The 13,638-nt window shown below is 39.3% G+C and overlaps 1 protein-coding gene across 1 annotated transcript in view; it reads right to left on the bottom strand.

The window, feature by feature from the left end:
- Positions 1–13,638, bottom strand: part of CMYA5 (cardiomyopathy associated 5) — a 47,529-nt gene that overhangs the window by 12,809 nt on the left and 21,082 nt on the right. The window contains exons 3-8 of the mRNA XM_054053632.1: positions 12,566–12,661; positions 11,659–11,892; positions 9,905–9,927; positions 7,883–8,004; positions 3,401–3,550; positions 2,241–2,387 (exon numbers count right to left, since the gene is read on the bottom strand). Coding sequence (XP_053909607.1) covers positions 2,241–2,387; positions 3,401–3,550; positions 7,883–8,004; positions 9,905–9,927; positions 11,659–11,892; positions 12,566–12,661 — 772 coding nt within the window. The remainder of the gene's footprint in view (positions 1–2,240; positions 2,388–3,400; positions 3,551–7,882; positions 8,005–9,904; positions 9,928–11,658; positions 11,893–12,565; positions 12,662–13,638) is intronic.

Here is a 13,638-nt window from a genome sequence, read left to right on the forward strand (position 1 = left end):
ACACATGCTTACATTAATGTATGTGCAAGCAGTATGTCAATAGACATCAGGCTTTTTTTTTTTTTATTTGAGATTATCTGTCTAAGGAGTAGATGGAGTGAGGTTACAAAAAAAATGTTGTTACTGTGCTTCTGAGATTTTTTTAAACAAATTAACTGCAGTTAGAATACATTTCTCATTTCCTAGTAATAATCTAGCATTCATATAAATGATCCTATAAGAGGCAAAGAGCCAAAAAGGGTAAGATCTTACTCTGTCCCTCAGACAGAAGGTGAGAATCGTATATATTGAGAACAACAGAAGAGGGTGCACTCACTACTAGGTCTTTAGGATTGCAAGAAGCCTTCATCCAGAAATCAGTTTTTGATGAACAGGGAGGAGGGGAGCTAGAGGGATACTTGCCGCTTTCGGCATCATTGCCTCAGAGAAAAATCTGCTTGGAAACAGCGTGTTCCCCAGGGGAGGGGAAGGCAAGCTGTGAGTTTGGGAGGTGGAGCAGCAGGAAATAGGAGGTGCAGAGAGGGCACTGCAGCAGCACCCACTTACATTCTGCACAACTCCACAGGCCCACTACTGCCTCTACAAGCACAATCCCAACAGAGGAACCTTGTGGGGCTTCCCAACGCCTGGAAGAGGGACAGCTTTGACCCACTATTAATATGTATGTTCCCAGAACTGCACACACCGGCAAATTATTTTACTGTATGTGGCAACTTTTAATCTGAATTACTAAAACTAAACCCTAAATTCTTGCTTCTGAGTTCATTGAGCTACTTGAAGAAGTAGGTTTATAACAAAGCAGCTCTATAACAAAGTAGCCAGGCTCACACTGAGTAACTCTTTTCTATTACCTGTGCTTGTCTTTCCTGCTTTTTTGTTAAGGGGATGCAGTGGTTTTGCATCACTGTCCGCACAAGTCCATCTGGGGCTCAGTGCACTCTAGAGGGTGTTTACCTCAGCTTGAGGAAAGGTCTTTAATGAGACCTTGTTTGATCTAGTTTATCTGTTTTCTTAAAGAAATAAGCCAAAGAGGGCATCAAAGACTTGAAGAAATTAACTTCTTCAGAACGGTTCAGTTAGGGAAAAAGAATGGTGAGCCTGACGCCAAAAGACAAAGACAGTTCTTAAAAATAACTGCTTCGGAGAGGTGAGAGTCCCCTTTTAATAGATGATTTATTACCTAGTTATAACTCATTATCATTTGACCGTTTTGCAGGTATTCTGCACCATACTCACAATTACATTATGAAGGCCATAAAATTTGAATTTCTACTTTGTATTCTCTAGAAAATAATCTTCGATAAAAATAAGAATAGCAAATTGAATATCAAGGAGAACTATCAACAAATTTGAAGGCTGGTGGATTAAGCAAAAGGCTTGAAGCTGTGATTGCTGCCAAGTGTTTTCAATAATACATCAGTGTTGTACAGAGTTATTTCATTATGAAATTGTCAAATACCCTTGTCTGTATTTTGTGACTGTAAGAACATAGTAATTGCTTTTATCCTGTAGCACTAAAAACAGTTATTTGGCAAGAGGGCCTTAGACACAAAATACTTCACCTTGTTCCGTAATTCAAGAAGCGATAGTGTTGTCAATACAAATTATTAAAGAAATTAAGGCTTAGAAAAATTAAACAGTCAAATGAAGCTCATAAACAATACTCATCTAATTACTCTTCTTAATTCATACCACTTAAACAGCAGCAGAGCTTCTCAGCAACATCTGAAATTTGTGTCCCACAGAGCTAGACATAGCATGTAACCTTGGCTAAGCAGGCCTTTGCTTGAAAAGGTAATAATTTGAACCAATGCAATGTAGATGTATTTTGAAGGATGGCAGAGAGGAAAAAAAATGCATCTGTCACCTCCATTTTCCACAGGAGAAGCAACAGCAGCAGCAAGGAACAGCTGGGTGGCTTTTCCATAGCTTTCCTGGAGCACTGCAGTATGCTCAGAAGAGAAATTAATACTGTGCTGCCCCAATGCTGCAGTCATGAGGCCTGAGACGGGGAGCATTTTCAAATCTGAATATCTTCAAGTTTCCTCCCAGGAACAATTATACGGTTATCTCTTAGTAAAAAGGGAAACAACTCTGAGTTACCTGCTGTCTTCCAGGTGGACTAAATGAAGAAGTTTCTTCTGTTTTCAGTAATGTGTGGACTAAAATGTGTCTAAGGACATGATGCCTATAATAGTCAAATGACAAAATAATAATAAAATACCAAAATATGTACATACCTGTCCTAAAAATGGCTTTTTCGCTGGGTAAGCTACAACCTGTGCCGTTGACAGCCATGACCCACACGCTGTAGCAGTGATCTGGCTCCAGGTCCTCCAAAATGCAGTGACTTTCCTTCACTGTCACTCTGTATTCTTCCACCAAAGCTAGAAGGAACACATACATGCACAGGATGTCACACTCACATGTTGCACTGGTAGGGCCCATGATCACACCTCTCAATTAATACATAAAACCCAGTCAACAGAAAAAAATCCAGAAATCACTACTAGCCAAGATCTTCATATTTCACTCCAACTCGTTTTTGACAGAAAGTTTCTGATATCCCCTTGAACTGAGTGCACTCATACTTCATTGACGGCAAGGAGAGATTATGGCCTTCAGTCCTACTGAGGACTAGACTGCAAATTTTGGACATAAAATCAGCAGTTATCAACCCTGATTTCCCTATTCCATAACACTTAGCTGTAATTTGGATGTTGTAAAAATCCCTTAGTATACTTGAGCATGCACACACGAGCACGCGTACACGTACACACAGGATTTGTGCAGAGCCCAATTTCTTAAAGCAACTTTATGATAAGTCCGAGCCTTTTAGTGAACAAGAAATTTAATCCTCTTTTTCAATTTTATATTTAAAATTTGAACTATTTTAATTTCACTTTGAAAAAACCCCATTTTTCTACATATGGAAATACTGTGGAAATAGTGATCATCTTTTTCTGCCATTTTTTCCTATTAGGACATATTTTGCAAGTGTATTCTGGGGCCTAAAAACCTAATGAAACCCATTCTTCTGGGAGCTCTATCTGCAATCCCCATGAGTACCCACAGGGTGGCACGGACACATCTCTGTGGTCTGAAGGTCAGGGCACTTCATAAAAGGGCACCTCAACAGGAATGTTGCTGCTGCTTCTCTGCAAACAACTGCCCCTCACTTCACAGATCTTCATATTAATCTTGCATTTTGGGGAGCAGAAAGAACATCTACCTCATGTTCTCCTCCACCATTACCCATCCTTAGTCCTATGCATGATGTCTTTACAGTTCCTCTTCTTTCTGCATCCAAAACCCTTCTTTTCAGTGTGATCTCCCCTCTGCCGACCTCAGAGCTGAGCAGGAGGGACTCCTGCCATCATAAAGATAAGACCTTACGCACCCCCTGGATCTTTGCTGGCCTGCAGCTCCTCCATACAGTAGACCTGGAAGCAGTCAATGACATCCCCATCATTCACAGTCCAGTAGATGGCAATGGAGGTGCTGGTGGCCGAGTTTGGTTCCTGAGGTATGACAGTTGGTGTCTGTGGGACTGAGAGGAAAGTTTCCCATTGTTATTCACATTCCTGTATTTTCAATCAAATTACTCACCAGTTTGTGAGGCAACCTGGTTGTTTATTTTTGCTCAGGTTGCCTATTTCCACAGAAAAAGTGCAGCAATTACATGAAATACAGAAAACTGGTGCAGTTCTAGACCAATAGGTCCTCCTAACGAGGAACAGAAAAAAGTAATTGCTTGTTGTTGGGATCCACCCATTTCCCCCATAGTCTGAACAAAGTAAGATCCAATCCTAGCCCTAGGATGACCCAAACCCAGCACAAAGCACTGTGCCTGCACCCTGCCTGGGTCTTGGGGGTCCTTCCCCGTGGCGCAGGACTATCAATCACACAGATGAGTCATGGCACAGCTGTTCATTTCTGACCTACAGCAGGGAGTGTCCTAGGGCTGTGGCAATCCTGGACTTGCAGACCTGTCACATAGCTCCAGTGATCCCTCTCCTTTCCCCAAGAAACCTGCTCCCTTCAGTCACAGGGAGAAATCTCCAGATCTGTGCTCCACTTCGAGGTATGTGTGCTAATGAAACCCCAACAGACACCTGATAACTTCAAGCCACCTCCCCAGAAAGGCCAGAAAACCCTGCAGGCTCCTTTGGGTGACTGACTTCTCCATTACCTGACCTTGTCTTGCAGAACAGGCACCAAAGGAGAGGATATCCATGAAAGTGAAGACGGAAAGCACTTGTTTGCAGCAAACAGCGCAGCATGGGTCACTGACAGGAAGAGTGAGAAGAAAACCTCCTCCAGAGGCAGATGCATATAACTGATCCTAGAAAGTCGGGCAGGGGAAAGGACCTACCACACCAAGAAAGGATTTATGCAGTGTGCCAAATCCACTGACATGGGAAGCAATGGGGATGTGCTTTAGGCAAAGGAAGGCTCCAACAGCATAGAGGAGCAAGAGGCTCCTTACAGCCTCTCATCTTCTGCTGCACAGAGGTGGATTCCTACTGCAGGTGCACAGCCAGGTACTCCTGCCTGATATGGTCATTTTACCCACAGATCCAGTGGACAGAGAATCCCTGGTGCACAGGTGAACACAGCCTCTGCCAAAGCACCTGAACTTCATGGGACAAGCAGGAGCAGCCCTCACAAAGAGTGCTTCAAAGACCTCCAAGGTACCCCAGATTTCATGTAAACTTTGTGTGCTGATTGGCACAGCTCCAGCCCTGATGATATATTGTTCCCCTCTACAATTATGGCTTAAAAGAGAGGGAGGGGAAAGAAAGAAGCAAAAACTCCCAAAAGATGTTCATTGTTAAAGTGATTGCAGGGAGTGAAAACACATGATTCTGTTTCTTCATCCAGTACATTTCCATATTGCATGAATTCTCTTAGAATCTCAGCAGAAAGCATTTTCTTTTTTCAGTTATCTTCACGGTAATGATGATGATGTCCCGTGGCATGAACAAGGCAAATGCAGGTGCCAGCTCTTTCCTTATGATTTAGACAGAGAGTTACTAGTAGAGTAGATTTACGTCTGCTTCCCATTGAAAAAAAATATCCTTCTCATTGCTAAAAACAATCTGCATTTTGTCTTTTGACTGTACCTAGAGTTGGTCAATTTAAAAACTGATCTTTAGAAAAAGAGTTCCATTCAGTGGATCCAGTGGGGAAAGCAGCTTTTTTTTTCCCGTGAGGTTGCCTAGAAACTGCTATTTATGATTACAGAAACCCCAAAACTGCAAGATGTATTATTACACTGAATCTGAACAGAAGTTATCTTAACGAATGGAACTTCTGAAAAAAAAAAAATTTAGAGATAAAATTCAGTTTGATAACACTGAGAAACATTTGATTTCTAATTTCCTTTTGCACAATATGAAAGAAACTTTTGAAAGGAAGTAATTTCAAAGAAAGGAGTTGAACAGTTCCCTTCAGAAACAGAACATCTACGTGCTATCAAAGTGCTGATACCTTTTAAAATGAATTTTACTCAAAGAAATGCGATAGTTGCACCGTAAGTTTAACTAAATGATATTTTTCAACAGAGAAGTATGACATTTTCTCATTAGTTCATTTTTCATTGAAGTGCTCTGGTGTAAGGAATTTTTTTCTTCATGCTACCTAAAATCCATAGCCCCCAGGAGAAAAAAATACCCTAAATGTTTTATGGACATTTACTACTTTTGAAATGTAATGAGATATAACATTTCCTTGGCTTTGTGAACTTGAAGAAGGAGAGCAGTTACATTCCTCTGTGACTCTAGTGGAAAATTCTTACAATCATTAAAGGTCTTTGCCTTCTGATATAAAAGGGCAGGACTCATAGCAAGCTTTGGAAAATTTTTTAAAATTTTTAAATTATTCCCTCAAAAAAAGCCTCAGTTCCAATACGCTCAATGGTACGCCGAAAGAATTTTTTATGCTTATGCATTTGTTAATGGGAGGGGTTTACATGAAAGGAAGAAGAATTTGAGGGAAAAAGGCTTTTCATTAGTGGCTATAGAAAATTTGAAAATGGAGGGCATTTTGAAGGAAAGATGTTTCTGAAGTAGTGGAATAAAGTTCTATGAAATTTATAAGTAAAAGATTATACTTTCTGAAGGAAAAGTATGTGGATTGGAGAAATACGGCAAACTCACATGTATTTCCTCAAAAGGCTTTAATAAAAAAAAATTCTGAGAATGTCTAACATTTGCCTCCAGTATGTGATAAATTATGTACTCAAGGTGTTCAATTCCAAATAAAGTTTTGTGTAGGGATTTACCTCTGTTTTCTTTCAGGAAAGGTGAAATCTTGGAAAAAAAACCCAAAAGTATTTTGTCTATAGTTCACCAAAGTAAAAATCACAATAGCAATTGTAATATTTGCTGATGGAAGTTAAGAATGAAAACCAGACATGTTAGAAAGAGAAAGAGGAGGAAGAATAAAGGATGAGGAGCTTTGAGGGTCACTTGTTACTGGGCAGTCTCATTTGGTCAAAGCAAACTGGTCTGGAGCCATTTAGTGTTCAGCAAACACAGTAGGTAACGCAACCAAACCGAAAAGCAGATATCAACAGTTAAGGGAAAAACATGTTGGAATGACTTGTGGGAAAAGAAAATACAGCATGACAAAATGGGTCTGTCCCTCTGGATGACCTTGCCAGTAGGTAGCAGTCCAGGAGAAGAGAATGGTTGCACTCATGGAACTGCAAAAGAAAGGAAGTAAACCAAGATACATAGCACATTTGCACCACTAAGTTAACTCTGATGGAGAGTGGTTACAATACAGGTATTTTTATCTGGCTTCCCAAAAATATGACACTGAGAAAATGCTTCTTGCACAAATGCCTGTCCAGGTTCACCTGAGAAGCTTTCAATGCCTCAGGCAAATCCTTAGAAACTCTACAGGTAAGTTAAGGTCTCAGGTTCAATTCCTCTAGGTTCAGTTCCTTTAGGTCTTGTTCCTTTAATTCTCTAGGTCTATTTCGTCTAGGTCTTCTTCTGGGAAGCAGGGACAGATAACCTGGAAAAAATACAGAGACACTGCCTGGTTTTGTAGGGACGGGTTCAGGAAGGCCAAGGCACAGCTGGAGCTGAATTTGGCAAAGGGAGCAAAGAATAATAGTAAGGGTTTCTGCAGGTATGTGAGCCAGAAAACGAAGTTAAAGAAAGTGTGTCCACAACTTGGTAATAACAAACTCTTCATTGGCTGCTGTCCAGATCCAGATAATTTCTGTAAGCATATGTCCAGGCAGAACAGAAAGCCCACAGAGGCAGGTTTCTGACATGACATGAAATATCAAATAGGGATGAATAAACCCATCTATCATGTGCAGTTTTCACTGTTTTCACTGTTTCCTCTGAACCAGAGGATGTTTCCAGCTACATCTAACCACTTTTCCTTCACAACCTGTGGAGGTTTCAGGTGCCTCTGTTCACTTGGCAGTGGCCAATGGATCTTGGCTGTCAGACAGCCCTGTGTTCTCCTCCCCACACCAATGATGGTGGGGCTGCCCCCCTCAGAGGAAGATAGCTCAAGGAGACCCTTTGACTGCCTCTTCTGCTTCTGCCTGAAAGTGAACAGCAACGTCTTTTGCTCTGGAAGATTACAGATGGAGACCTAGTCTGAGCTACAGATATCTGAAATGATGCAAGAATCCCCCGCTTTAGCACTTTTCCCTCTGTTGCTCATCTTACTGTCCTACTATAAGCCAAACACTCATGCACAATTAGACTTCATTTTACATTCAACTCTGATTGCTAATTACATGGTTTGTGAATTTATTCTTCTCAAATAGGTCCTGTTTTCAGCTCCTTAAAATTTTCAAAGCTTTGCCAAAATGGTAGCTTTTGTAAAGACAACATTCAGAGATTCTTACCAGCCACATGTTTTACAGATTGCTCACTGCTTTGTCCTGGACTGTCTGCGTAGTGCTCGAAGAGTGAAAAAGCACTGGGTACCTTTTCTAAAGAGAGGGTGGTATCCATTGCAGCAAGTAACCTATTTGGAAAAAAACACATAGCTGCCTGTACAAATCCCTTGTGGCATCCCATATTTTTCCAAAGGCCAGACACAAAGACCATGCAAACATACACTTCACTAAATTTTCCCATGAACCTGAGGAAAACGTACAAGGATAAGTTGTTTCCCTGATTGTCACTATTTGGAGCATAGTGCAATTTCAGATCAGGAGCACAGTGAAAGCACACAGGGACTGTATACATTTGACCCATGAGAACGTGAGGATCTGAAGTTCACAGCAAGACTCTGAAGTGCACAGTGGTTTGGACTTACTAACACCCTGCCTTTAAAGGTTACAGACCTTAGAGCTAAACTGCAGCAGCTGATGCCATAGACATAATGTAAAGCAGCTGCTTTTGGCAAGCAAGAAGAACATGAGAAGTAAGATAGATTCCACTTAATTAGTCTGTATTGGCTGAGTTCATTAAAGTAAAAACCCAACATATTTTTAATTCTGGAGCAGAAGCAGCTTCAAGGAAATGAAAGATTATTTTTTCAAGGCAACTGAATTTTGCATTTCTCCCCTTCTTTCTTCTTAGTCACTGAAGTAGTTAATTACCCATAACTTTAACAAAGCCAAACAAATAAAAATATGTTTTCTTCAGAAAAACATGCATTATTATACAGGTTTGTTCTTAAGCTTCTTTAGCAAGTCAGATATTAGTTAACCAAAGTAATAAAAAAACCCATACACAAAACAAAAAACTTTCAGTTTAGTGTGTAAGTAAACAAGTTAAGACCAAGTATACAGAAAATCTTGGAAAACTGTTTGTCCCATTACACTGTCTCTATTCTTATACAATAAACTACTTGCAGATACGTGTCCAGACTCTCACATTTTGACTTACAACAGTGAGTCAAAATTTATAGCCCTAATTCTGCAGATTAATAGAAGCCATGAAGGGGTGTTTGGCACATTGTCTTCTGGCTGCTTTCCTGGGATTGTAATTTGACCACAAACTGGAACCCTTGTGTCATTATCATGCCCCATGCCTATCCCTGTTATATTTGATATGAACTTTTGGGCAAAGTCAGTGGCGGTGGTACAGGCAAAGCAGGTTTGGGTGCTTGCACAGGAGAAGCCTGCAGCCAGTCTCTCTGAATACTTGTAGTTCAACTTGCAAAATTTATTAGTGGAATAAAAGCTTATAATTGAACACTTCTTTCATAAAGGATGGGTCTCACAGAAAATTACTCCCTTGAGGAAGCCACACATTGAAGAGCACCATTTGCAATTGCATGTATTTACTGGTATGTGCAGGTGGAGCATAATGCAGCTTTGGTTACGCACCAGACCTCTGACACATCCTGAATCAGGCAGTGCCAATGAAGGGTCGTGGGAAAATATCAGCCCATAGTATTCAGTTAAGCTTTTGAAAGCTACTTAATGTCACTTTTTCTTAATGGAATTGTCTTCAGAAACACGATCCAACAAACCCAGTCTTGTGAGTGACACTTTGCATCATAACCTTTCAGAGACCAGGTAATACAGAACGAGACTAGTAAAAAAAAAAGAGTGTACCAATGCTGTCTAAGAGATGGCAACGTGGTCAAAATTTCTCTTTCATATGTGTGTGAATAATAATGACTACAAGGAATATCTGTTTAGAAATGTCTGTGTAGAGATTTATAACTGAACTGACATTTTAAAATGCCACTTGTTTAATTGATGTGTTACAGAATATATGAAAAACTTCAAATCCAATTAGGTACAGCAACAAGTATAAAACCTCTTACCTTAATTTCATTATTTACAAGGTTTATAAAAGTAGCTATGAATATTAGCAGTGTGTTTTCAAAGCCTGCAAATGCTAAATAAAGCAGACAGCATGCTAGGCCTAGTACTCACTACTGTGCACTTAACCCATGCTTCACATACCTTTTATTTAATTCTTTAGATGACTAGAGGAAGAAAAAAAATAAATGTATTAACAGTTCTCAAAATGCTGAAAATGTTGAAGAGCTACTCAGCTAATAGTCTTGCTACTCTCCACAGACATAAAATACATACGGCTTTATTGCCGTGATGTTGTCTGGGATTCTGCTCATCCACACCTGCAGAGAATTTAGTTCCTTACATATATTCCAGTTCACTGTTCTGGCTTAGGAGGCTATTAGAGTCTAAATCTGGGGTTTAAATTCCTAAAGGGTGAATTTCAATGTCCAGGTTAAAAATTTGGGGCATAGTCAATAACTTACTTAAACCAAGGTTTTTACAGAAAGAAATCACATGCATATTAAGAACATTTAAATCCAAATTCTGGCTGAAACCTCCTTCTTAACTTCTTTTTGCTGGAAGTTGGGTGAGATTTGTACTCATGGAGCAAGAGTTTCTCCCATGCAATGCTAACATTCCCTGGCTCACAGACAGTAAAGTTCCTGTCCTTTATCGTGAACATAAAGGGGCAGGAAACCTGATAGTCTTCACATCTCACAAAAGAATTGCAGATTACAAAGTAATCTGTTCGCTAAAGCACTGTTCCACCTCACAAAGTTCAGGAAAATAAGGCATATTTTTCATCCATCCCAAAATAACCGCTCTACTACAGCAATCACTTCATTACAGGATACTAAGACACTGCATAGCATGGAGCATGGAAGAAAGACAAATGTCACGTCACCATTTATTTAGCTGCTAGTATATAGTCTGGCAGCTCATGTTTGCAAAGATGTCTTATTCTCCCTGAATGATCAGTGACTAGACAGTAAGTTGAACTTTTCATTTCTTGCATCTCAGGATAGTTTCTCTGCAATTTCCAGACCATGTGCTAATTCTGTGCTACCCTTCTCTTAGTGGGAGATTAACGTCCCAGAAATTCCATCCCCTTCAAGACCGTTGATACAGTTCTATGGAGGAGAAAGTGCCACAGCTCACTTATAGACAAAGCTTGCAATACAAGAACAGTCTGGGAGGACCCAAGCCATTAATGACTAACTTGAAAGATCCTCTGAAACTCGTCTACAACTGTGGATTGTGTATGAGCTAGGTAACTCCAGTCATGCAGATTCACAATGGATGGTTTTTACATCCAGAAAGGGCAGTTACAGACATGCACTTCACATGCATATTCCTAAACCTAGCCCTTTGTCAAGGCTGGCAACTAAGCAGCACATAGCCATTCCCTATTTTTCAGCAGTAGACTTTTATCGCAGCCTCAGTAATTCAAGTGCATAACTACTGTCTGTGTCTGCTAATTTGAAAAACATTCAAATGCCCATAACCCCGCAACAATTCTGCTTTGCATTGTTTTCAATTACACTTTCTTGTTTCACCTTTACTTTTCATATAGTAAAGTACTTTCTACTCCAACATTTCTTACTCCTCAAAGGATAATTAATTCTAGCTAAAGTATCAAATTGCCTCTTAGCCTTCGCTTCACAAAACAAACCAGAACCATTTTGATGGCCTGAGTCACGTTTTCATCCTATGCATCATCTTTGCAATTCTCTAAGCATTCATATGACAAAAGCAAATGATATAGCAGTTTCAGAGTGAAGTAGCTGAGCTTGCAGGATTTAGCAATCCTGGGAAAAAAAAGGAAGGTAAATAACTCATTCTCTGCCTAGGTACACTATAAGTGATTTCCTGACTAGAATCATAAAAGCTACAGTACAAAAGCCATTTTTACTTACATTGAGGAAAACAAATCCATCCAGATCTTCCATTTCTTTTACCGCTGTCTCCAAAGTTTCCTTTGCTGAATCAACAGTTTGCTGGAAGTTAACCATCTGCTCATACAGGTATTCCATTTTCATCTTCTTCACTTCCTCAAAGTTCTCTGATTTCTCATCATATTGTGCTACTGCTTTCTTAAGCATCTCTTCATTCTGCTTTTCCAAGAAGTCTGCCTTTCTCTTACAGTTTTCCTGCAAAATAAAAACAGATGTAAATTTATCTGCAGAATAAAAGCACAGCATTTAATGTATAACACAGAAATTCTCTAATACCCATGCATGAGCCAGCCCCCAGACTCCTTCTGGCATCCTGACAATAGGAAAACTTTGTTTCTGTAAGCAAGCTCATCGTGGAGAAATAATGCCAGAGAAATACATTAAAAAAAATTACTGATTTTTTTTTCTTACTATTAGTGTTTAAAATTAAACTTCTGCATTTAAGCACTGAGATGGGAAATCTGACTACAAAATAGCTAAAAAAGCCATCCTTTCAACTGAAATTAATACAGTCCTGAAGACTTAAGAATTTGGGCATTAAGAACTTCAGACATTGCGCAACTCATTCAGATGCTTCACACGGGATTCTAAATAAAAACAGAAATGGTGTAAGCTTTTTATAAACATAAATAAAATTAAGGGAACTTTTTCCTCCAGTGCTTGACAGTCACATATTCCATTTTCAATAATGTGAAAAAAACCAATATCTTTTTTCCTATGCTAAAGTTAACAGCAGAAGAAGTTAATTTGAGGACTGGAGAAACCACCCATTTTAGTGGAAGAAATGACACTATGAAACAAGGCAACCATGTCTTAGGAGGAATTCTGTAGAGGGAAAGAAAACTAGTGTGATAAAACACTGACTTACCTCAACAGAGTTAAATAGTAATTCGATATCACTCACGAACTGTTCAATCTTCATTGACTTTTCTTCCAGTGCTGCTGACAGTTCCGTTAGATGATCCTGAAATTTAAAATATTTCAGTAGCATAAGCTTGTTATTTTATACAGGTTTTACATGCAACTTAGTTTAGATGAATACTTTTGTTTTGCCATGAGCCACCATCGGAACAATTGCTAAATTAAGTTCAAGTATCACCGTGGCTACAAAGACAAGCACAGAAATAGCAACTGGAACAGCCACAAAACTGTTTCCAAAATAAAAAAACAAAGTGAGCTCAGTTAGATAAGATGCTAAGCATCTATAAAGCTGTTGAACCCTATGAATTCCTGTTAGAGACTGAGAGTACTCAGAGCCTCATGAAGGTCCTTGAGAGATCACAGAAACAAGCACACAAAAGGGAGGATAATGCAGGTAATTATGAGTCTATTGGAAGCATGAAGATTTTTTAAAGTTAGAATTTGAAAAATATCTCCTACAAACCAGAATTCATCAAAATCACTAGTTGATTTAGGTGTAGAAGCAAAAGCAGTTCAAGGGACAATAAGCATCAGAGATGACTCAGAACTTTTCCCTAGGTCTTCTTGACCTTTTTTGAGAAAGCAAGATGGCCATCTGCTCAGGTGCAATTTATAACTTATGAACATACTTTGTTTTAATTAGCTGGCACAAACCTAACAGGAAGGTTAAGTTCTTTTGGTAACAGCTTCCAATTATGGCAAACTTCTACTGCTAGATCTGTTGAAAACGAGATTTTCCATTAATTATAAATGTCACATTGGACTGTACAATTGAAAGCTCACTTTAAAAACACTTAGGGCTAATCACTAAGATTTGGAGGCAAACTTGTGTTTGTCAAGATAACCTGTAAAATCTAACAGATGCCATCCACTGCTCATTTCACTTGCTGTGAAACTGTGTTCCTACAGTTAAAATACAGATGATAAGCATTTTGTTATCTTAATATTTTCTGAGTAATTATACAGAAGTAACAAGAAACATATAAATGCCATCTCAGAGTAACCTGAGACCTGAGTGCT

Source organism: Cuculus canorus, chromosome Z (genome assembly GCF_017976375.1).
Source record: "Cuculus canorus isolate bCucCan1 chromosome Z, bCucCan1.pri, whole genome shotgun sequence".
NCBI classification, from domain to species: Eukaryota; Metazoa; Chordata; class Aves; order Cuculiformes; family Cuculidae; genus Cuculus; species Cuculus canorus.